This window comes from Enoplosus armatus, chromosome 8 (assembly GCF_043641665.1).
Source record: "Enoplosus armatus isolate fEnoArm2 chromosome 8, fEnoArm2.hap1, whole genome shotgun sequence".
Lineage (NCBI taxonomy): Eukaryota > Metazoa > Chordata > Actinopteri > Centrarchiformes > Enoplosidae > Enoplosus > Enoplosus armatus.
Window position 1 is genome coordinate 4,307,268 of NC_092187.1, and position 23,988 is coordinate 4,331,255.

General features: G+C 41.4%; 3 protein-coding genes across 3 annotated transcripts; all 3 read right to left on the reverse strand.

Moving 5' to 3' along the window:
* Nucleotides 1-3,136: 3,136 nt before the first annotated feature.
* On the reverse strand, nt 3,137-6,702 carry LOC139289186 (phospholipase A and acyltransferase 4-like). Its single transcript, XM_070910722.1, has 4 exons — nt 6,587-6,702; nt 6,008-6,128; nt 3,830-4,128; nt 3,137-3,495 (listed from the first exon to the last, which is right to left on the reverse strand). The coding sequence occupies exons 1-4, from the start codon at nt 6,602-6,604 to the stop codon at nt 3,397-3,399; spliced, it is 537 nt and encodes a 178-aa protein (XP_070766823.1). The 5' UTR covers nt 6,605-6,702; the 3' UTR covers nt 3,137-3,396.
* A 1,166-nt stretch (nt 6,703-7,868) lies between these two features.
* Nucleotides 7,869-16,269, reverse strand: LOC139288446 (biglycan-like). The gene is made up of 8 exons (XM_070909748.1): nt 16,201-16,269; nt 13,272-13,554; nt 12,826-12,938; nt 10,741-10,954; nt 10,422-10,532; nt 9,239-9,332; nt 8,459-8,597; nt 7,869-8,373 (listed from the first exon to the last, which is right to left on the reverse strand). Exons 1-8 carry the CDS (start codon nt 16,267-16,269, stop codon nt 8,179-8,181), a joined length of 1,218 nt encoding a protein of 405 aa, XP_070765849.1. The 3' UTR covers nt 7,869-8,178.
* Nucleotides 16,270-16,803: 534 nt separating this feature from the next.
* On the reverse strand, nt 16,804-20,513 carry tnnc1b (troponin C type 1b (slow)). The gene is made up of 6 exons (XM_070909989.1): nt 20,357-20,513; nt 18,908-18,938; nt 18,045-18,191; nt 17,818-17,932; nt 17,510-17,646; nt 16,804-17,133 (listed from the first exon to the last, which is right to left on the reverse strand). Exons 1-6 carry the CDS (start codon nt 20,378-20,380, stop codon nt 17,102-17,104), a joined length of 486 nt encoding a protein of 161 aa, XP_070766090.1. The 5' UTR covers nt 20,381-20,513; the 3' UTR covers nt 16,804-17,101.
* Between the last annotated feature and the right edge of the window lie 3,475 nt (nt 20,514-23,988).

The window sequence follows — 23,988 nt, forward strand, 5'->3', positions numbered from 1 at the left end:
CTAGATTGGCCAAATAGTCTAGCCACGTGTCTTACCTGAACTACATAACTAACAAACTGGTATCCTCTTTATAGGTACTAGACGTGTGTGGTGGTGCATTTGTAATACATAAACCTCATTAGTTTGTAAATAAGCAGTAAGCCAATCCATCCTTCTGGAGATAAATTGAGGTAGATTTTAAATATAATCACACAAAATTAAACACTGTGTTGGCTTCACACGAACTTTTAGGAATCAATAAAATGTTTTGAGCCGTAGAAATCAGACCTCATGCTATGACCTTAAGCCTCTTCAGCAGGTATAGGTTAAACCTCAGATAAGCTGACCTGAGCTGTGTGTCCGAAATCACCCACCTGAAGAACCCGCGTTCACTCATTCACTATATAACAGACTCTTGGAAGTTCACTCCATAGTTAGCAGAGATATTGCATGGAAATGAATCTTCACCTTTTAGCATCATGACTGATGGGTGTAATGTTGCACATCTATAATTGCACTGTGGGATTGTTTGCAGAAAGTAGTGTATATGCCATGGGCACTACATCAAATCCATGATGGCTTGCACCTACTCCTGCCTCCACAGGTGCCGTTTTTTGTTTACATATTTAACCTAAAACGTATTGCAGCTGTTTGTCAATCTGTAATTCTGATGATAGGCCTTTTTCACAGGAAACATTCTGACATGTCACCAGAAAAGCACAGCTGTTAATAATAAATGTGACTAAATTCCATTTAGTTACTTCAGTGTCAGGGTCCTGGTATGCTGGCTCACTGTCACAATGTCACGGCTTATGAAAACATTTGACCTGAAGGGAGCCCTCAACAATGTGTTTTTCAGCTTCAAGTCAAAATGTCTGCAGTGAGAAGGCTTATTACTGTCCTATTGACTCCATGGCTTCACTTTTCGACTGTTCGGTTGAGTGACTGTTCAATAATGGATCAATCATTTGCTTATCAAATACAAACATCTGCGAAACACAATGAATGATGAAGCAAAAAGAGAAACACTGGGAATACGGTCACACTTGGTTGATTAAAAAATATCTATACTGTTACATTTTTACACCAAATCAGGGTGTAGAAATGTTACAAAGGAGTAAAACAAGAAGAAAAAAGACATGACATTGAATTAGAGAGGTAGACACCGGTCAGTCGGGTCTAGACATGGAGATATCTGGTCATAAGCAACGTTTTGTTTCACTTTATAAATGCCACCTATATGTTGTTCATGAAGCACACATGGTGCAAAAATGCAGTTATGAACAAAAAAATAATCACTAACGTTCTTGACATCATAAGGCCGTTTGGACTACAATCACCATAACGCTAGCTAAGGCTAATGTAGCTAACTAAAGCAGTTTTTAGGTAAACACAAGAGCCAGATCTTTGTAACAGCGCTGCTGCCACTTGAGTAACTCATAGGAGACCGTTGCTACTGTAGAGCAAACAAACACACACGCTCCATAACATATGCAACTGTATCGCAAGATAGATATCAAGCTAACAACTACTGTAGGTTAGCTAGGTTACTACCCAACGGAAGTTAGCTGGCAAGCTAACGATAGTTGTCTGGAAATTAACAACAGCTGCAAGATGTTGATGTGTGAGCGCTACCGTTACACAACAATACGGGCTCTCTGATCCATGTTATGCTTGTTGAGCCTAAATAGCCAAGATACCGTACATCTGCGTATTATAGTAAACCTAGCTTATCCCCCTGATTTGCGTCTTGGTTTGTTGTGACTGCTCATCGCTAGCCTTAGCCCACGTTTGCTGTCAGCGTTAACGTTACCCAAAATAACTTAAATAAAGCCATGCAAAGCAGATAACCCAAAGAAGATATATCATTATCCAACAATAACTTCACATTACCTCCTGTCTTTTTGGATATTCTTGGCCAGTTCCACACTATCTCTGGTTGGTGGGCAGCTAACGCTGAGTTGGATTCCCAGTGTCTAATGGCACAGCAAATCTTCCTTCAGGACGGTTCCGTTTAATTGTTTTGGTGACAAGATGAATGTTCAACCGAGATGTTTCCAGTCTCTTCGTGTGCGACACGGCCTCTTCCAGGCCAGAAACAAGAGTTCGCTTAATGGTTTTGGTCCTCAGATAGACACCATGGGAAAAAATAAGCAGACAATTTTCGTTCTTCAGCTAAAATGAAAGAACTTCCAGTTTAAAGTACAGTTCAGTTCCGGGTTGTCTTCTTCTTCTTTCTTCTATTTTTATGGCGGGTGGCAACCAGCGTTAAGGTGTATTAGCGCCACCTACTATGTTGGAGTGTGGACCTAAAAATGGTCTGCAATATTTCCAAAACCTTTATGCTCAACCGACTCAACCTGAAGAGCGGACACAGGAGTCGTTTTGAGAGCTCCACAACAAAATATCAAAGCTTGAGATCACTTGCACCACTTCAAACTTCTCTAATAAGGATTTTGCTGCTGAACCATAAGCAATACAGCCATTGTCTAACACTGATCTAATCAGCACTACATGAATCAGACCCTGTTCATCTCATCACATTCTTTTCACACTTGGTGTTTTATATATCAATATGTTCATTCCATGTTAACTTTGCAAACCACTGAGTGTGGACCAGAGACTACGTCTGCAGTAAAGGTGATGTGAGATGTGAGGTATATGTGAGGTAGTACCTCACATCTCCTGTAGACAGCGCTTTGAGCCGCTCCACAGTTGAAACACCTTGGCTGTGCTCCCTCTTCACATTTCCCATACTCATGGTTCCCTCCACAATGCACACATCTGTGTTGGTCCCTGCACTTTGAGGCGACATGCCCAAACGTTTGACAGTTGAAACACACTCATTGGTCTGGGAATATGATCTCTTACGATGTAACCAATCAATCCTATCACCACTTCTCCTTGAAATTCTGTCATAACAGTCCCAGTGTCTTTATAAGCCTCATCCACAACTGATTTTTGATTTCCACAACTTCATGTCTTTAGTTCTTTTCACCAAGTATCTGTATCAGAAATTTCTGATATTGCCGACTTGGAATGACAAGTCAGAGGCCGACATGACCCCACTTTTTTTTCCCCCACTCGGGTGCTCCTAATTATGGTTTAAACAATATGAGTTTAGTTTATCTAACAATCCTCACCCATGGTCTACCAATCCGTTCCCTCGGTTTATTAATCTGTTCCCATAGATTTCCACATCAGTTTTATAATTGTGGTCATTTTACAGACAAAACAATGTTATCAAGAAAATATTTGGCACATTTTCCACTCCATCACAATCACACCAGCTATAAAGAGAGCCGAAGAGAAAACCCTGAATGTTTAAAGTAGCATGATTCACAAAGAGTTCATATCATTTGTTCATAGTTGTTCATGTTTCCAATACCACTTCTTATAAGGTTGCTGGGAGGGGTCTCATTCCACCTGGTCTTCAGCAGTTTCTTCTGGGCTGACAATGTTTTTGAAGGTTGCAGTTGCCGAAACACACTCTACGTTCTTGCTTCTTGCAGGGATCTATAGGAGGAATAACAGAGCAGTCTCTTAGTGGTCATTAAAGGTCAGCAAGGTCCTACACATGTATTTCAGGCCACTTAAAGCAACACAGAAAATATTATTATTATTATTTTTGTTTGTTTGTTTGTTTGTTTGTTTGTTTGTTTGTTTGTTTGTTTTTAGCAAAAACTGAATCTATTACTGTCAGACAAGTGTAGATGCTTGTTAATTAGGGGAAAGGAGGGTATAAGATGACCTCCAAACATGAGTACAATCAATTGCTTTTAAACAAACAAAAACAAAAAAGAATAAGAAACACTGCAAGATGCTATTTTTTGCAGTGCCAAATGTATACCTGGTTGCACACAGCTTTCCCATAGCGCACAAAAGTGGCAAAGTGCTCGCAGTTGAGATTAAGAAGATTATATGGGAAGGCCTTCTCAAGAAGGGCATCGCGGCGTAGCCTCATGTCCTCAGGTTCTGATGGCTTGAAGGCATGGCGGTTGTTACTGATCAGGATATGGGCTCCTTTTGGGATGTTCACCTCACCAACAGGCACTCTGCGGATCTTAGTTTCCCCAAGAAGAATGTCCCCACATATCGGGAAAATTGATTGCAGGGAAGAACGTATGCTGCCCATCAGTTGCCCCTCATCTGAAGAGCAGGTATAACAGTTTACGTTCAGGATGTGCAACAATTTGACAAACAACCTCAATTTTCAATCTTCATGAAGAAATACGTGTCCCTTAGCTTTTATAACACTGTCAGATAGCACCATAACCGGCCATCCTCTCACAATAGTGTTCTTGATTTGCTGCAAGTGAATTCATTTACATGCTGCCACTACTATTATCTCCAGTGGAAGCTGTGCTACTTTTAATGAACATTGGCAATAATCAAAATTTAACAAAAAGTAAAGCTATGTTTTGGTGAGCTCTGTAGTTTATATAGGGGCCATGATTGAGAACCAAACAACGATAATTACATTGATTGTGAAGGTGAATATGTGCAATTGGAAAAACAACAATGTTCTCCGTTGGATCTTTGTGCATTTGTGGCATTAAATTGATTTGTTTTGGTGTTACAGTCTGTCTCTCCCCAAGGTGAAAATGAACAAGTGAGAAACCGGAAACATCGAATCCAACCGTGATGTAAAAAAAAACAGCACAACTAATCACATGACATTGGCATACTTCTGGCAGGAGGCCTGCACTCAAACTGCAGCAATCCAATCCTGTAGCAGGACGTTTTTCAGTTGTGAACCCACCATATTATCTGTATGTATGTAGTAGTATGTCTTATTTAGGAAATAGTGCATTTGTTGAGAACTATATTCAGCGGCAGATTAATCCACAATATGTGGTTTGTGAGTATTTGGGGCAGCAGGACAGTGTATGTGGGATTTAGTCTAAATTAACTACAGCTAATGGTGTATTAATGGTGCTGAAGTCACATGTCACCCAGAGCAACAGTGTGGCTCATTGATGTGTCTTTAATAATGTTTGGACAACAACAGAGCTCTATGGCACAGAGGAATAAGATCAGGCTTTGGATACACAGACAGTATTTGTTAGTGGGATATATAATTTGTTTACAAGAAAAATGTTGAATATTGTTATCCTTCACTAAATCATTCACTGATGCTTTACGAATCAGTTATAAGCCATTAATAAGAACTTTTGCCAAGATGTGAAAAATCCCCACCCGGCTGGCGTTCATGCTACTCCAGCATCACATCACTTTGGGAAAAGGCTGCAGAACATCTGGGCCAAAATACATTTATACAGTTTGAAAGATGTATCTATTATTAATGACTTAACGTGTACAACTCCAGATGACTCAATTGTAACCTTTATGGCTCATTAGTTCAATAATACCCATGAGTATTAATAAATACTAATATTTCAACACCAGCAGGCATTTTTGTATAGATAATGCTGTATCTATACAACATTATTAAATGATTTATCAACCACTAATACAGCCATTTGATAAAGCTTATAGAGCCTTTCCAAAATGGTAGAGAATGGTACCATATAATTACAGGGTGGTCCTACACCACCATTACATTTCAAAACATGTAATAGGCAGTCAAAGCTGCAACTGCCCCAGACCCCCAGAAGCCCTGCAGGATCATTGTGTGTTTGTTTGGTTTGTGGTAATTTAATTATTTGCCATTTTGTTCTCCAGATTTTCAGAACCTGCATAATTCCTGAAGGACTTCTTCACAACTGAAGCATATTTCCTATGAGACTTTTGTCCAGCATCATGACCTCATCCTAAGGCCCCATCCTGTAGAGGGGCCCTAAGTCTAAATCTAGTCTTAAGGTGATATTGTCCTTACATGCTGCATTGCATGGTTTTTCTTCTTCTACTTAAAAAAATAACCCCCAAATCTAGGTTATGCTTTCTGATGGTTTGATTACATCAGTAGCCTAATGTTTGCAAGTAATGCGAGTGCCTACATGGTCAGACAATCAATGGGGCTTTTGATGTCATGGCAGCAATGAAATCTACTGGATATTGTCCTCACCTGCGACAGCAAAATGGATCACACATCCATCGTCGTCATACACTCCCCAGTGTGAATATCCGATGGGGTAGGAAAATTCTATCAAGTCTCCGAATTTGGCCGTGGACACAATTTCATCAACCTGCGTTCGTCACAAAACACATGACAGTGAATTAGAATAAAAGAAGCAGTTTCAGACGCACCTCCACCCTGCTCCACTCCCCATCCAGTCTGAAAGCAGGTCTGGCTACATTCAGTTCAGGGCAGAGTTGCTGTCACATGGTAAATACTGGCCATCGCCTTCACAGGTAAAACTGATCAGCCTTGTTGTTGTTTGTTTGTTGACAATCTCACAGTTCCATTGATTGAAGCCACATTGCTATATTAGCTCATCCTCTTACATAACACTGATAAATGTGCATTACATTACCCACAGAATGACAAAGTCTGATTTATTAAGAATACAGGTACAACAGCTCTCATGCTATTAAAGGTTGGCTGATCGCACTCAAAATATTTTTAGGCCCAGTCGTCCCTGTTGTTAATTCTGTGCCATTGCAAAGATAATTCAGAGTTGGTCCTTGAGTTGCTGGTTCTTACCTGCTCCTGATAATCCATAGCTGACTCCTGGTGAATTAGAGTGAGGAGAGGACGGTGTGTAGCTGCTGTAAGGCAGTTTGCCCTTTACAGGGTGTGTTGTGTAAGAATCTGGTTTGTGTTGTTTGCGGCTTGGAAGTTATTTGAGGGGAAAGAAAGAGAGGTGATTGGCTAATACATCCAACAACTACCTCAACGACAAAATGAAAATGCTGCTTCGGAACAGACACGCCAACAAAGCTACACTTTAAGAAAGAACTGTCAACATGTCTATGTTTTTATTTGCACTTAACTGAATATATATATAAAAACCAAATTGCATCTTGAGAGAGAAGCGTATGTGTGATAACTGTTGAATGGTGTGGATTTTACAAACAGGGACTCATGAGCCTTAACCCTTTTATTTCAACAATGAAAGTGATTCTTCCAGTGTCCTGTGTACACTATGTGCATGCCTTTCAATCCTTTCATCTTTTTTTTAATAGATTTTTAACATTTTACAGTATTAAAGATGGGGAGGGGGGGGGGGGTCAAGAAATGAGAAAACAGACCTGCCAGACAAAGAAACCTTTGCAGCTCAGATGGACAAGTCACAGATTCCCCAAACATCATATATCATCTTGAGAGAGAAGCATATGTGTGATAATTATGCAAAGCACTTTTACAGTATATCCATGGCCCTATTACCCCCCCCCCCCCCCAAAAAAAAGTGCACACTTCATTATATTTTGCCTGGAGCTCCGACCACTGCTCTTTTGCTAAAATGTTAGCCAGGCTCAGGTTTGTAGACAAATCCATTTGGGATCAGAATGAACACAGATGTGTAGATGCTTATGTACCATGTAAGCACAATATCAACTGGTATAATAATTTTAATACTAGAATTTAACACAAGGCCCCTCTAAACGATGGGGCCCACATAATTAGCTAATCACCACTGCCTTGAGGCCCATTTACGTTGAGACTGTGAGTAAGCAGTGCATATTGACACGAACACCAGAGATCACGGTTTGCACAACTCTACACCACCGTGACTTTGAATATCTCAGCCGTCTGCCAGAATTATCAATCAAACCAAAAAGTAATGTTAATGTTGTTTAATGTTAATTAAGCTCTATCCAATTCAATGTGTCTGATGTGATCCTGTGTACTAATGAACACTAATTAATTGACCCTGACTCAGAGGATGTGTTTCAAGTGTTCTTGTTGTAAAATCAGAGGGCTCCGATTATTTACCGATACTGAGTGTGATCTCATATTTATTACATTTTTCATTACACTACATTATACAGCTCCACAGTGCATATTTAGGCTGCAGTCAGCCTACCATGAAATTAGCAAAGCAGTTTGGGAGTGGGGAGCGTTGCAGGGCACTGCTAGGAAAGAGGGTGGGCCTTCATCTGTGCCGAGGGGTCCGTTGTTTCGTCATCAGTCCACGGTCACTTGCCCTGGTGGATTCTGCTGTGAAGCTGTGTTAAGTGGCCTCCTGTCTCTGATTTCTTTTGCAGTGCAGCTAGTGAGTGTTGTGATGAGCGTGACGTAAAAATCTATGAAATATATGATCCAGGTGAAAAGGTTAAATGAGCAGGACAGTATTACTTATAGTTGCCAAAGTGTATGGCCATGCTGCTGCTGACACAGCGAAACGTTGAAGGCTGCACCTCCCAGTACTGGATGGGATTATTGAAAAGACTGATGCCGTTATATGAAGTCCTCTTCATGCCGAAACCTTTAGGGCAGAAGTCATTCACATCCACACTGCTGATGTTGTTAGCGTGCAGGTACACCACCTAGAAGAACGCACAAATATACAGTCAAGCAACGCACACACTTAACTCACACGCCTATCACTCTGTCGGTGAACGTCCTCCTCACCTGCAGGTGCTTCATCTCTGGCAGATTAGCAGGCACATGGGACAGCAGGTTATTGTCCAAATGAAGTTCACGGAGATTCTGCAAATAGTACAGGCTGCCATGCTCAATATGGCGGATCTGGTTGTACCCAAGGCCCAGCCTATAGCAGGAAGCAAGTGCATACACATATACAATCATCACACACAGCAAGGGGAATATTTACTTGGGCATTTGCTGTACTTCTTTGAGTCTAAGGACCAATGCTTTGTGCAGGTATACCCCAGGAGCCGTATTCACAAACATCCTGAGAAGACTCTCAGAACAGAAACCTTTACATTAGTGAGGACGTGTGGTTGACCCTGTGTGACACGTTCTTTTAAAAGGTGTGATCACACAAAGATAAGGAAATAAAATGCGCACTCTCAGTGAAATCGATGGGCCTAATGTATGTAAATAAACCAGCGAACATGCAAACAGCAACGGAAGCAATGTTGCATTTTTCCAGTTGCCAAATGTCTTCGTGCTGTGATCACTTTCATTTCTGGTGTTATTGCGTTGGGAGATGTGAGCGCATCTCTAATGAGACCGACCACAAACATTTTCCCTGCGTGATCTCATCTGTAGCGTTCCATCAACTCACCGTCATTCAGCGTTTGGAGAAGAGTTCTCCTGCCTCTTTGTCTTTCCGCCATTTTCTCCTCTGCTTAAGAAACTCTTAAGCCTCTTAAAAGTCCCACTCCCTACTCCCAACTGTTTTTCATAGCTCTGTGTGTAGTCATACAGTGTCATTTACTCACTCACCTGTACAATTGTCCATATTGTCTCAGGTCCTCCAACTCAATGGCCTGAATTAGATTTTGATCCAGATGTAACTCATTCAGATTATTAGGCAGATCTGATATGAGGGAGAAAAGCAGACAGGTGGTTAAGTTAAAATGTCTTGCTCCTTATATTTCCTCACCTCATGTCTTTACTGACCCACTGACCTCAGCTCTGCACAAAGAGAAGGGTGCTAAGAGAAAAGATGCTACTGAGCTGCATTACATGCTTTGATTTTGACAATTCTTTTTTTTTAATTTTTTTTTAAAATCTTTCTCAGTACATCGTCTCCACTCCATACATTGCTTGCAAAAGATCTGTCTATTTCTGTATTCAACTTTTATAGAATTCCTTTATCAGTTCTATGAAAGCCCCGAGAGGCAAGTGAGAAAAAGAAGTTCTGTTGATCCACTTTGTAAATCTGATCTAAATCGTTTTCCAAGTAATTTTTTGTTTCCAATCAGAACTAATGTACATGCACACTATGACTCTCAATTCTAAGGCATATTATATCACTGGTACACTCGAGCTAATGTAAAACCCATTCAAATCTTACCTAAAATATGTCATTTAATTTTCTTCTCCACAACCATCTGGCAACCCCCGGAAATGATCTTGCCACCCTGACCCCCATACCTACTGTATATTGTATGTACCTTGTGTTTACACAGCATGGAGAAAACATGAATGCTTCTAGTCCTATTTAGAATATGGGCAAGTGGTGCACTTCAGCCTCCTGTGTCCGAAATTAGTATTACAACAACAAACACTTCCTGAAAAAATGAAAAAAAAGTTTTTCACCTGCCAAAACTTCCTGGAAAAACTTTCTTTCCCACAAAGGAACTTAGAAAGATTATATTGGCAAAACATTTTCCTGCCTTAAGTCATAAACACAGGAGAGAAAACAATTTCCATCAGAATTAGAAAATGGATCACTACAATTTTCTCACTTGTCTCTCAGGGCTTCCGTAGTTCTCTCATATGATTGCTCTATGATCATGAACATTATCAGGCCACGATTCACTCCTTCTCTTACAGTTTAAGGGATCTCAGGGTTTAAGCTTGTTCTGCTATTGCTGTGCGCTGTCAGTCAGTCACTATGTGTTAGAATGTCAGCCAATGTTAAAAAATACAATGTAAGCATAGTAGTTAAGTGAGTTTTTACCTTTTGGGACACCTGTGAGTTTAGCCTCCGAAATACGCAGGAATTTCAGTTTAAGTCCATTAAATGCACCAGGCTCCAACCCGCTGTTCCTGATGGGATTACGACCCATCTCTATGTTAAAAGAAAATAATAAACAGTGAACTTTCAAAATTCATAAAAGAGACAGAGACTTTGCAAAAAAAAACTGTATTATCCATATAAAACAAGTATTTTATTGAAACCCACTGCCTGTACAATCTGAAAAAAAAACACTGCATGGGGACAAAAATCAGTTGCATACCCACATACTGTACGTGTTAACAGGGGAAGAAAGTCTCACCAATGCAGTTCAAGTTGCGTAGACCGTAGAATGTCCCTGATGCTACTTTCCTAATGCGATTGTCGTGGATACGCAGCTCCTGCAGAGAGGGGGGCAGCTTCTTGGGGACAGTGGTCAGCAGGTTGTGGGACAAATAGAGCTTCTGCATGCGTCCAAGCGGCAGGAAGGCACGTGGGTGGACCTTAGAGATCAGATTGTTCACCAACACCAGAGCCTGCCGCAAATGTTAAAACAGACAGAAGATGGTCAGTGGAGTTTCATCAGCTGAACTTGTTTTAGTACTGCTACTACTACTAATAATAATACTACTACTATTACTGGACTTAAAGAATATGTTTAGTTTTTATGTCTATCTTAATACAATACTCACATCCCATATAAGAATTATTGGTTTCTGTATATTTATGGCCATGAAGCCTTTGTAGAGCGACAGCACTGTAAAAAATGGGCGATGAAATCTAATAGTACTAACAGTGGTAGCAATAGAGTACAATTTTCCCTCCGTGTTTCCACAGTCACTGTTTCCTTGGCCTCGGTGGAGGGATACTTCCTGGTTGTCACATTTTGGTTTGCTACGAGGACAAGGAGGTAGACAATAAACGCAAGATAAACACTTGATTTGAATAACTCGAACTGCTAAATGAGAACTGTGGGTCTAGTTCTGACGGGAAAGGTCGCTCTTTGAAGGCACTGTATCTCCTCACAGCCGGTATGGACCGTCCTGTGCGGACATAAAAAAAAGTGCGATTTACCCAAAGTAGAAATACTTAAGGATAAATGAAGATGAGTATTAATAGTTGATAGTTATGAGATCTTTAGTATATATGTAGATTGCATCATTCGGTCAATACAATTCAGTCTTTTAAATTCACATTTTAAAGAAGGCACAGTGTTAAAGAAAATGTGCTACAGTGTGAACATCGCTACAATCCACCCTGATCAATATTGCCACCTACAATATACACATACAATATATATAACATGGCTTGATTCAACATTAGGTGATTCATAGACTCTATAGCACTTTTTGATAATGACATGATGGGTGTTCAGCATGGAAAGTTTCTTGAAAGCCCTCTTCATCATCATCATCAAGCTCTCATCATCAACAGTCCTCCCCAGCTCTGGGAGGCCCCTCTGCTGAAAGGGCAAGACGATGGAGGGGACAGGTGACGGTGTTACATACACCATGCAATATATACAGTATGTACTCACACATTTTATAACCAACTTCTTTCTTTTTTTTCTTTTTTTACAAAACCTTGGGCTGATGCATTCATTGCGCTCCCACAGACACACTGTGCCATAACCAAGCAAGAGCAACAGAACATCTCTGCTCCAAATATGAATTGACTTGATTGGTGCTGTGCACAAAAACTAAATATAGTCCAGAAACCCATTTGCAGCCACTGCTTCATTTAGCATCTAGCAATGATGTATCTCTGTATCCCATAATGTGTCCCTGCTGTGTATAGTTGTTTGCAAAATGCAGACCTACATTTGTGAGAAGATCTATCTTCACAGAGCAAAAGCCATCAATTTGATGGCCACTAAACTAGGCCTCCGACTGCAGAGCTTTTTTTTTTATAGCACAACTCCGGAGAACTGAGGGCCGTTTTTCTTCTTGCGACAGTCAGCACAAAGTCGGAGCTAATCATAGTCATCAGGGCTGTGGAAGCTGATGTGCAGCTCCGACTTTCTTGCAAGGATTTGGAAGCCTGTTTATCAGCTGTGATCGCTTCACAAACAAGTTGCATCTTCACGTATCTTCACACACACACATCTTTTTTTTTTTGCATTTCTGAATGGCTGTCAAAACGACCTGGTCATCTTCAGGTAAAACTTGTCCCCCCGCAACATAGAAATGGCGATTGCTATTCTTCTGACCTGAAGTCTGCTACTGCATCCTGCTGTGTGTACTGGCTGAAGGAGATATGATTCATTATACAACATGGCCCATTTGTTTGTGTCACTTCCCCTTGCTCCTGTGAAAAGTTAATATTCCAACAATCTGTCTGTCTGTATTGCATAATACAATGTCATGCTGACCTATTGGACAAAACCATGAAAAAAATATTTTCTTACATAGAGGTTGCTCAGTCCCTTAAAGTCGTTCTCTCTGATCTCTGTGATCTGGTTCCCCTGGAGGTCCAGCAGTCTGGTGTCAGGAGGAATGTTGAAGGGCACGTAATGTAAACCTTCGGGAGAGACACAAAGTACATGAGCTAAACCAAGTACAACGTACAACGGTACACAACTTCAAACTCAAGCTGTATTTACTCTCTGAAATTGGTGTGTCCTAGTGACTAGCTACTTGCTAGTCAAAGCGAGAGCTGGCCGCAGTCTGAAAGCATTTTAAAATGAAAGCCATGTTCTATAATCAGACATCAGACAAGGTCAGGTAGTGTCCTTTGGTTGGCGTGAGTATGCGGCACTTTGCTGAATATATACAGTGGTTTGCTACAAAAAGGGAGCGTTAGAGAGCTGGCCAGTGAGACATGTGCACAAACAACCTCCAGATATTCACTCACCCACGTCGGAGCACTGCACTATGTTGAGGTGGCACTGGCAGGCGAACGGACATGATGGGTGTTCAACGCGGAAAATGTCCTGGAAGCCTGACCCCTCTTCTTCATCATTCATCATCATCGTCATCAAGCTGCCAACATCAACAGTCTTCCCCAGATGTGGGAGGCCCCTCTGCTGGAAGGGCAAGGCGATGGAGGGGACAGGTGACGGTGTTGCACACGCCACGAGAAACAGAACTAAGATGGGATGCATGACGGGACCGCTTGTCTGGATCTGGATCTGATGCTGAAGATAAAGTAAAAATAACACAAACACGTGGGGGAAAAAAAGTTGTCATTCACATATATTTTAATCAACTGCTTTTTAAAATGTTCCTTTTTCCAAACACGAGGGCCAATGCATTCCTTTTGCTCCCAAAGACAAACTGTGCCATAACCAAGCTGGAGCAACAGAACATCTTTGCCTCAAATTGGTGTTATAAAAACAAAATATAGTCCACAATGCCATTTGCAGCCACTGCTTCATTTAAATGATGCATCCCTGTATCCCATAATGTGTCCCTGCTGTGTATAGTTGTTTGCAAAATGCAGACCCTACATTTGTGACAAGATCTATCTTCACAGAGCAAAAGCCATCAATTTGATGGTTAGAACTAAAAAAAGCCACAAATGACGGAGCAGGGAGGAGATGTGGTCTTCAGTCAGGACACACGACATTTTACATTTCGGGTTTGCTCCCTCAGTTTTTGAATTTAAAACGCTCGCATGCAGAAAATGCAGTTTTTGGACAAAGCATGAATTTACCCTCGTTGAATCTTGCCTTTGACGGGATGTGCACCAAACAAGGTTCACAACACAACAGAAGAAAAGCCGTGGATGGTGTATTCTGAATTCGATTATTCCATGTGGATCTTCCATTCGATCCATGTCTGTTTTAAAATCCCAAAACTGATAACAACAAAGTTTGTGTGTCAGGCCCATGTGTGTTTTAAACCTCTATTGTCTGTATTTGAATGACAGGAGCATGTGGCGCGTTAGCATGCTAACATTAACTACAAAGCACTCAACACAGAGTACACCTGCATCTGATGGGAAGATCATTTGGTGCTGTCTTTACGCATAATCAAAATCAAATTCCAGATACAAAGCAGTAGTTCAATTGTCACTTTTGTTCGAACAAATTCAGAACAGAAAATTCTAATTCAGGACACAATTTCAACAGTTCAGTGCATTTGGTTGTTCATTTCAGTGAAGCTGTTATGCTACCATCATCTCTTCCCTTGACAGGAGCTTAAATGAGAGTCTTCACTGAGCTCCAGATCCCTGTGTGTGTGCCACGTGTTGTGAACAGCTTGCCCTCCACTGTGTTCTTGTCTGCAGGGTGAAACTCCCACACCCTTTACCACAGCAAGGCCCAAAAGATGCCACTAAACTCAGCCCTCCTACAGGTTTTTTTTTTTTTTTTTTTCATAGCACGACTCCAGAGAACTGAGGGCCATTTTTGTTTCTCAACAGTCAGCACAGAGTCAGGGCTAAACGCATTCATCAGGTCTGTGGAAGTTGATATACTTCCTTGAAAGTTGCATCTTCACATATTGTTCATAACTACAGAAGTAGAGTGACACTGAATTTACCAACAGACACACACATTTTCACTCGTATTAAAGGAATAGATTATAAGAAGGGTGACAAACAAAATGGTTCAAACTAGTTTTGCAATGACAGGCTGGCATAAACCTACACATAATTCAAGTTTGTTGAGCATCATTTTTCATAGATGCAAATGATTACTGGAGTCGCCCCTGTAGAAATAAAGAGGCCTTAAAGTATACATACCATGGACGCTCCAGCCAACTGGCAAAGCAACACACAAAATACAAAATAGTGTTCCACTCCAACAAGGGACAGATCGTACGGCCTCCTTACTTCTTCATCTTGTCGACTGATGTTGACACAGTCCTCCTGCAAAAGAGGGATCCGGACAGTACCTGCTGCACAGAGAGAGAGAGAGAGAGAGAGAGAGAGAGAGAGAGAGAGAGGGCAGGCCTGTATTTAAATCAGGACCAAATGTTGAGCGACAGACAGGCAGAAGAACGAGACGAACAAACCTCATTATGACAGAATTTGCTCTCGGGGGCATCAACATACACACCAACCAACTTATTATTGTGTTTAGACCACAGCGTGAACACATGAGCAGCAGCTCCTCTCTGACTGATTATTATCACACAGGACCTGAAGTCTGTCTGCTGTTTCTGCTCCTTACTGCTTTCATGCAGTGTGATCCCTCCACACAGCTCATACAGTCTTTTTCATTTTTCGACATCCATTCATACTATGCTTGTCATTTACAATATAACAAGACAGGTGTACCTTTTTGTACAGTTTGTTTTACAGTAACATAATGTTTACTATTATCTAGATTTTCTCCTTTCCTGCAATCCAACTCAAGCAGCTGCCAGACGGCGTTGATCATCTTGATGCTCTCAGACTTTAAAGCGCGTCCCTTCCCCGGCATGCTGTCAGCTGACGTTTCAGTGTCGGATCAATGCGACCAGAGCCAGCTGGTGAAAACTAGAGACGGAGAGTCGCATGTTTTATGCGTAAAAAAAGCAAATATGTAAATAAGTAAATGACTAAATTGAACTTTTTCAAATTTCTTTTTGAAGGAAAATGTTTACTGTATCATTTATTTAAATACTTTTGCATTTTATGAGCACTCATTTTGATCAATTTTCAAACTGAATTATGAAATTATTAGTTGGGCAAGAACAATAAGTCACCAGCCCTTGGGACCCAAGAAGAAGAAGAAGGAGAAAAACAACAACAGAAATTAAAGATAGAGTGTTTACAGTGTTATTTCAATGTCTAGAGTCCCAAAGATTGTTTCTAATACAACTTGTGTCACCTAATCATCATAAGTGACCTGTACAGGCTTCTCCACTAGGTGGCAGTGCATGTACGCTATATGTAGCACCAGTGGCGTCCCCAAACACTCCATGTTACACTCATACTTGGTAATGCTGTGCTCTTGCTGTTCAGTGGAAAGCGGAACACCAAATGACTCAACGTGTGAATTCTTCCATTCATCCGGAGGTCAAAGTTCATGTGACATCAGCATTAAGGTGGTGGATTCATCTCTTTCTTTAGGTCATTACACCACCTGCTGGTGGGTGAACTGTATGTACAGTACCACCATGAGGCCAACATTCACAGAGTTAGGGTTGACAACCAATAGGGACGCCCTGGCTCTGATATGACCTGTGATTGGCCAAAATCACACGTCACGGGCTAGATTTTCTCCTCTCAGACCACTTGAATTACAATGTACTGACTGCTTATTATGGAGTGTTAGCACAGCTTTAACATCTATTTGACAACTGTAAAACAAAACCCAATAAAATTCGAAACCATCAGCCGGCTGCGAACGCCTCTCTGGGATCTATAGTCTCTTAAAAGAATACGTTTTGTGTTGTTTTTCTCAAGTTGTAAAATATGGTTTCATGAACACACACATCACATATTATGACAAATATGCAATTATGAAAATCTTTTTATTGAAAATAGTTTTTTTTTATATATGACATTTATCATCACTATCAGAAATAAAGATATTTGCAGTCAATGAGATCTCTCGGCAAACCTTTCAGGGCCTCGGTGGGGTTGTTTGAGAGTAACTGACAGGGCAGGTGTCTGCTGAGGACAGGTGTGTTGTTTGCATTGTTGAAAGCAGACAAAAAGGCGGAGGCACGTCATCAGGAGTGGCCTCCGGTGATGATGCAGTCAATGGAAAGTGAAGAGGCTGCAGCGTGAGGCCTCCGGCTGAGTCCGCTCTATTCAACACCTTTCATGAACTCCAGGAACTCTGTCAGAGCGAACGCACAAAATCAGTACACACATATACATATACAGTACACACACACACACACACACACACACACATATATAATGTGGTGATGGTTACCATCTACAGGATCACCGTACTGATTTAAATTGTTTTAGGGTGGGATAGTGTGGAGACCAAAGACAGAGCCAAAACAAGGTGAATATTGGACTTGTTTGTTTGCCATGTAAGGCTGTAAAATGTCAAACGTGTGCAATTTTCAACTTGTATTGGAATGCTGCCCCCAAGTGGCCAAAAACTAAAGGATTAATGCCGCTTTAATCATGACCTCAGCTTTGCATGTGGTCATTGTTAGTAGGACATACAGTCGGTGTCTGTTGTGCCACTAATACCGTACCGTCATAATCAATTTTGCCGTCATTGTTTTTGTCTCCATCCTTCATCAGCTCCTCGATGTCGTCTTCCGTGATGGCCTCCCCAGTGGACTCCAGCATGGTCTTCAGCTCTTCTAAGTCTATGTAGCCGTCTCCATTCCTCAACACAAGATGAAGAAATTAGTTTTATGCTCATCTGGATTGTCACCAAGAGAGCTTTGTTTGACTTATTTAAAAAAAAAAAAACCCATCATCCTGTCAGTGTGATAAAGTGGGAGTCAGCGCTGATTTCTCTTATGTTAATTCCTTTGAATTTTGAAGAGAAACTTACTTGTCGAACATTCGGAACAGTTCAGCCAGCTCCTCCTCTGATTTTCCTTTGCTCTCCTCCTTCATGCAGCGGACCATCATAACCAAGAACTCATCAAAATCTACTGTGCCACTGCCTGCGAACATACACCATGAGATTACACGTACTCCACATCATGTTAAAATCAACAAACATGCTCCTGATGTCTACAGTACAGTGATGCGACAGCCTTGATGACGCTGACATACCGTCCTCATCCACCTCATCAATCATCTCCTGTAACTCTTCAGGGGTGGGATTCTGTCCCAGCATCCTCATCACCTTCCCCAGCTCTTTGGTGCTGATGCAGCCGTCCTCTGCATCCTGGATGAAGATGTCAAACGCAGCCTTGAACTCTGGAAGGGACACAGCAGCTGTTACTGACCAGTAATGGATTCAAAATGGCAGCTTTGTTTGGTAACTTTTGCACACAACAAAACAACATTACAGAGTCATCGTGGTGTTCCTTGTGATATTTGAATGGAGGCGTGCAGAGGGGGACAGTAGTGACAATCTATGAGCGTTTTATGCTCGTGCATTTCGGCTTTAAACATATTTAATGTCAATAAAGAACTAGAAATGTCTACCCCTCCTCTTCATATTAATCCTAGTGGCACTAATAGTCCCTGGTTCCTTCGCTTGAGACACAATTGAAGTTTCTGTGATCCTGAAAAGGTTCCTGGAAAAGGGAGTTCCTCTCGTGGGAGGCTCACTGCCAAGTCCATGAAAGGCACTTCATGGGTGTAAGGCAGCCGGTGATACATCTCTCAGTGATGTAATCTTTAAAAGGGAGCCGCACTGACAGCCTTAATCATGTATCCATTTAGTAGATGTGCTTGTACACAACAATAAAGGACAGTGTACGTGCATATTTTATTTCATTGTATTTATCTTTAACAAATCGTGAAAGTCAATAAAACTTGGACTCCTTTAAATAGTATTGTCGGTAGTAGTGGTCATATTTGTAGCGTTATAATAAGTGTTATGAATATCATCAGTTGTAGAAGTCAGTATATAATGGTATAATGGCAGTAATAATAACGACAAGTAATGGCAGTAGTAGTTTCCTCACCATTTTTCTGCTCCTCTGTCAAGTTCTCAACCTAAAGGGAAACACAATCAGGATGGTTATTGTGTTTAAGTGTGTTTATATCACACTTGTTTTTACCATTGTACAGTCGGAGAACAACTTCAGCTCAGTCACTGTACTGATAACCTCCCGTCTGTGCTGCTCTCAGTGCAGCATGACAACAATGTCACACGGCTGTCTTCACTTACTATTCTTGCTGTGTGACAGCGAGGGTGTGTGGGGGGGGGGGGGGTCAGCTGTCCCCTCTCTTCTTCTGAACTGTCCAACTGTTCATTGTTCTATTGTCAGACACATGGACTAACCACGGCAGCGCTCTGTCTGGGCTTATCACACCTATTGTTTCTCTAGTTTCACTAATTTCACTGTCATACAAGCCGAAGGAACACACAGAGACTCTTGTGCTGTCACATAAACATTGAGAAAGTGGTCATCACAGGAAGATATATCATCTACAACGACAAGCACGAGTGCAGTGCTGCATACTGACGTCATGAGTCCATTCATGTTTTCATTACTTTTCATTATATTTTCTGTAATGCTGTTTCACACTCATCTCCACACTGATGGGATAACATTATCTATATTTATTTTCTAAAAGTAGTCTAACTAAACAGAATTATATGACTATATAATATTACTATATTAACCCCATCCATGCATTAGGTTTTAAATGTAGACTGGAAACCCCCCCCCCCCCTCTCAGGTTGTTGTACTCATGCCGCCCTGTGCCAAAAGTACCAAGGACATGACCTCAGCGTCCTCAACGGTAGCTACAGCTCTGACAGAAGTAGAAATTCAAATTAATTCCATTTCCAGAAATCCAATCATTTACCCCTAAAATTCCCTATTTTCAGATAACCTACATCTGTCCAATATCTATTCTTTTTTTTCTTTTTTTTTTCAAAAGGCCTGTATTATCATGAAGGTTGTTGTCAAAGCATCAAAATACAAATTGTCCAAATATTTGGACAGCGCACAATAACAGTAATATGTTATTGCTATCATCATCTAGTGCCTATTCTTATTCTATCAATCTACATCTCTGGTTATAGTTCTTTGTTCCTTTCCTTCTCATATACGGTATGTTCTTTTGTTCAGGTGAACAAACTAATAGGAATTCTTGACAATATAATCTAAACCAATAAAACAGCAACACAAAGTATGGTCTCAACAGACCCTCGAGTTGAGTCAAAACCTCTCTGACTGTCTCAACCTAAGCTTTATGTTGTAGCTTCACAAAGGTAGTAGTTACTGTTGTATTGGATTTTACTCAGGTGTGAGTTTTTTTTTGTACAAGCATGACACACAAGGACAGGATCTGTTTCAGGGTTTTCTTATCATTACATGCTTCAGCTGTCATCACCTCAAAGCGAATAGACATCAGGTAGAGAAATAAAACAGCATAGTGTACTTGGCCTTAGCTGTACTCACCGCTGCTTTATATACGTCATCCATGGCTGCTGGTCCGTCCCTGCCTCTGACACACCGCTGCTGCACTCAGACACAGGAGACAAATACTGCCAGCAATAACTGCCTCGGCCTTTATTGTTAGACGAGTGTGGCGCTAAAAAAGCCCTCGACCCATCCCGCAAAATCCAAGGGTGACGGAGGGAGGAGTGACGGAGGGGGAAGAGATAAAGAGAGCAAGATCTATAAATAGGAAACAACAGAAGCCACCCAACAATAGTGTAACACTGACAGCAGCACCTAAGTGGAGATGCTCTCTGTGGGGTTACAGGCGGCCTCAGCCCATTTCGATGATTGTCATTTTCACATAAAACTCTTCTATTCTCAGACTTCCTCTCCACTGCCCAACAAAGCCTGAACATAGTATTTCCATATTTGGTTGAACTGAGATTAGACCAGAATGTGACTTTGTGAATAATTCTGCTATAGAAATGTGAAACGTCCGAGAAAACAACATGCAAAGCTTACAGTAACTTCAGTAAGTTGGCAGGAACTTCAAACCAGAGCCGAGAACCAAGACAAACCACAGTAACACAGTAGCATTCTGGCTTGCAAATCTCTGGCCTCCGCACTGGAGTGAAAACTTGGCCGTCACAGTGAACAACATGTTGCACTCGGTTGTTCACACAAAAAGTGACAGATGTAGTTGTGTCAGCTGACCAATCACAGCGGGAAGTGGGTCTGAATGATGGGTTGTTGTTTTCAAAAAGTTGAAATGGTTGGACACAGTCCGCCCTGAATCCACCATCGTAAAGGTGTGTGTGTGTGTGTGTGTGTGTGTGTGTGTGGGGGGGGGGGTTTCCAAAGCTATTCCACCACCTGACAAGCACTTCTGAAGAAGCATACTGGCAACTTTATTACACTCTCTGGCACACGGAGACGGCCAAGAGAGCTATGTTTATTTAAAGCTAGCTGGTGTGATGGCCACAGCTAGATTCAACTACTAAATCAAAAAACAAAGCAACACCAGCTAAACTAGTCTCACCAAAAACACTTTGTCTTAGCTGAACAGAGGCAGTATAACAGACATCTCAGCGGCTGTCTGTAGGGGATATCACAGGGTTTTTTTTCTGTGGTTTGGCAGCCTTTAAGTTCAGTAGTTAAAATTGACAATAAGTTGAAAGGACACATTTTGTTGGCAGATACCAAACTTCCCTGCACACTCCTTCAAATAAAATAGTCAAAAAGGTATAAATGTAAGGTCATATAACTTATCTATCTGTTACACTTGTTATTAAAGAATAGAGACGCATTATTACTGAGTACACTGAGTAAGGGAAAGTACATTTTACAGTGTAAAACTAAACCTTTCAGACTATGTAATGCCAATACTGTTTCTAAATCACCCTCAAACATGTTTTTCGCCTCTGCTGACGTTTATTTTCACTTATCGACTGACCTGCATCCATCAGCCCATCTGTTCATCAGTCGGTGCTAAATGGTGCTCAAAGGGCAAAGTGAGGGATCTGTTGGAAAGCCTTGGGAAGGCATCAGAGAGAATGCTTGTTGGGTCACTCATATCCATTTCACCATAAACACGTAGGCTCTCCATATTTGAACATTTTGAAGGGTAGCCACTCTCGTTCGATTGAAGGAAATGTAACGTGTAGTTTTCATGACTACATATAATCTTCCTTATTTACCAATGCGCTGAGTATAGAGCGGAGTCAGATGTCTGCATGACAATAGACACACAGATATGGCTATTTTGATTGTGTGTCCTTGACTAGAAATAGTAGTCCTCTAGCAGTGGGGAGGGTGAGAGAGGGACTATGGTAATAAATCTTTGCTGCGAGGCTCACACTATGCAGGACAGACCGAGAGCACCTGCCAATGTGCAACAGCTGTGGAGTAAGCTCAGAGGTCAGAGGTCAAGCCTCTGATTTTTAGACCTGGTCTCTATGAATGGACAGTAATCATTTTGCTAATCTATTGTCAAAATGTATCGACAATGTTGACAGCAAACTGTAGCTTCACGGGTTATCACGCGGCAGGACAAGTCAGGAGGGATCGACAAATAGCATCAATGAATACTGACGGACGACGACCCAAGTCAAGCACTCGATTTCTGTGACGCAAATGTAACAATAATACACAAACTGGGACTAGAGAAACTTGTGACTCGCTGAATAGACCATGATGTGTACTACTTAGTACATTATCTGGTAGTCAGTCATGTGAAGATTAACTCTCAGGTAAGGACAAGGAGTAAAGTCCTGCCACACCCGTCGACACCGCCCTTCTACCAGCGAACCTCTCTATAACTGTCTGTCACATCTGCAAAGAACCAAGTATCATGTTTGCAGCACTGAACACTTCCTTCACCACACAATTCTGGCTGCTGAGAACGTTGATGCTCAGTGCCGTCACCCAACCATATTCAAATAATCTAGAATAACATAACATAAATACTGCAGATCTCTATGCACATAAACACGCCTTCATGACTTCTAAAGCTGTAAAGCTGCGCTGATATCAACAAGTGATCGCCCTTTATGCGAGATATGTGCTGGGTCTGCTGCTTTTCTTATATTCAATGATCAACTCATCCACACATCGAGGGTGATTATTTCTTATTTGGATGAAAACCAGCCTTTGTCTGTCAAACGCTGTAGATTCTAACTAATGATCCTAAATGAATGCAAATGATTTGATATTGCACATTATTTGACTGTGTATCATGTGTATGTGCGTAATCGACCCTCACTACATGAACAAACTTGTACATCTAAAAACGAAAATAAAAACAGATGTCTTGTTAGTCATTATTATTATCATCATTATTTCTTTACCTGGAATTGTCACCTCCATATTGCTATGAATTATGGGTACTCCTCTGAGCAAGCCTGTATCTCAAGTGGACTCTCTGTTACAGTTGTATGCTGCAGTTCCTTCCTTTTGCCAGGTAGCTAGAGTGGAACATAGTGTCACACTGGTATTTTCCCAGAGTGCACTGAGGTTATATACTGCGGTGGTTTGGTGCCTTGGTGACTCGCCGTGTGCAACACTGGGAGTTTTTTGATTTGTTCAGTTCGGGGAAACTTTATATGCTTTGTGAAACGCCTGCATCAAGTTATTTATTTCTTTCTTTTTCTTCTGTAAAAAGAAACATTCACTCTCAAACTGCTGTTTCATCAGTAACATTAACGTTCGCCTGTTTCTTCCCTTCCTGCTGCACTTTACTTCATGTTTCTCGGCAGCCATTGTCAGGCGCGTTGCTGTATCTCCTCTTTCCAGTCAAAATTCTGCAGTAAAGTGCACTGCACTGTAGGACTACCACTGAACAGTCAGTTGGGATCCTGTTCTACTTGCTCACAGATGCCACGTGGTGGTTGTTGGTGCACAAACTCCTCGGTGTTCAAATGGTAATGAACTCAACTGATTCTAACCTGTTGGTCACAGTTAATCAGGCTTATATGTCTGTAGCTGGAGGGTTGGGTCTTTTTTCAGGTTTGAGCAAAAATGACAATAGAGCTGTGTCCCTGCGTGTGAGCGTGTCAGCATGCGGATGTTTTCATTTAGTCCAAAAAGCGCCGATGTGCCTCACAGAGCCGCTGGCATGACCGGACAGGACCTCTGCATGTGATTGAGCAAAC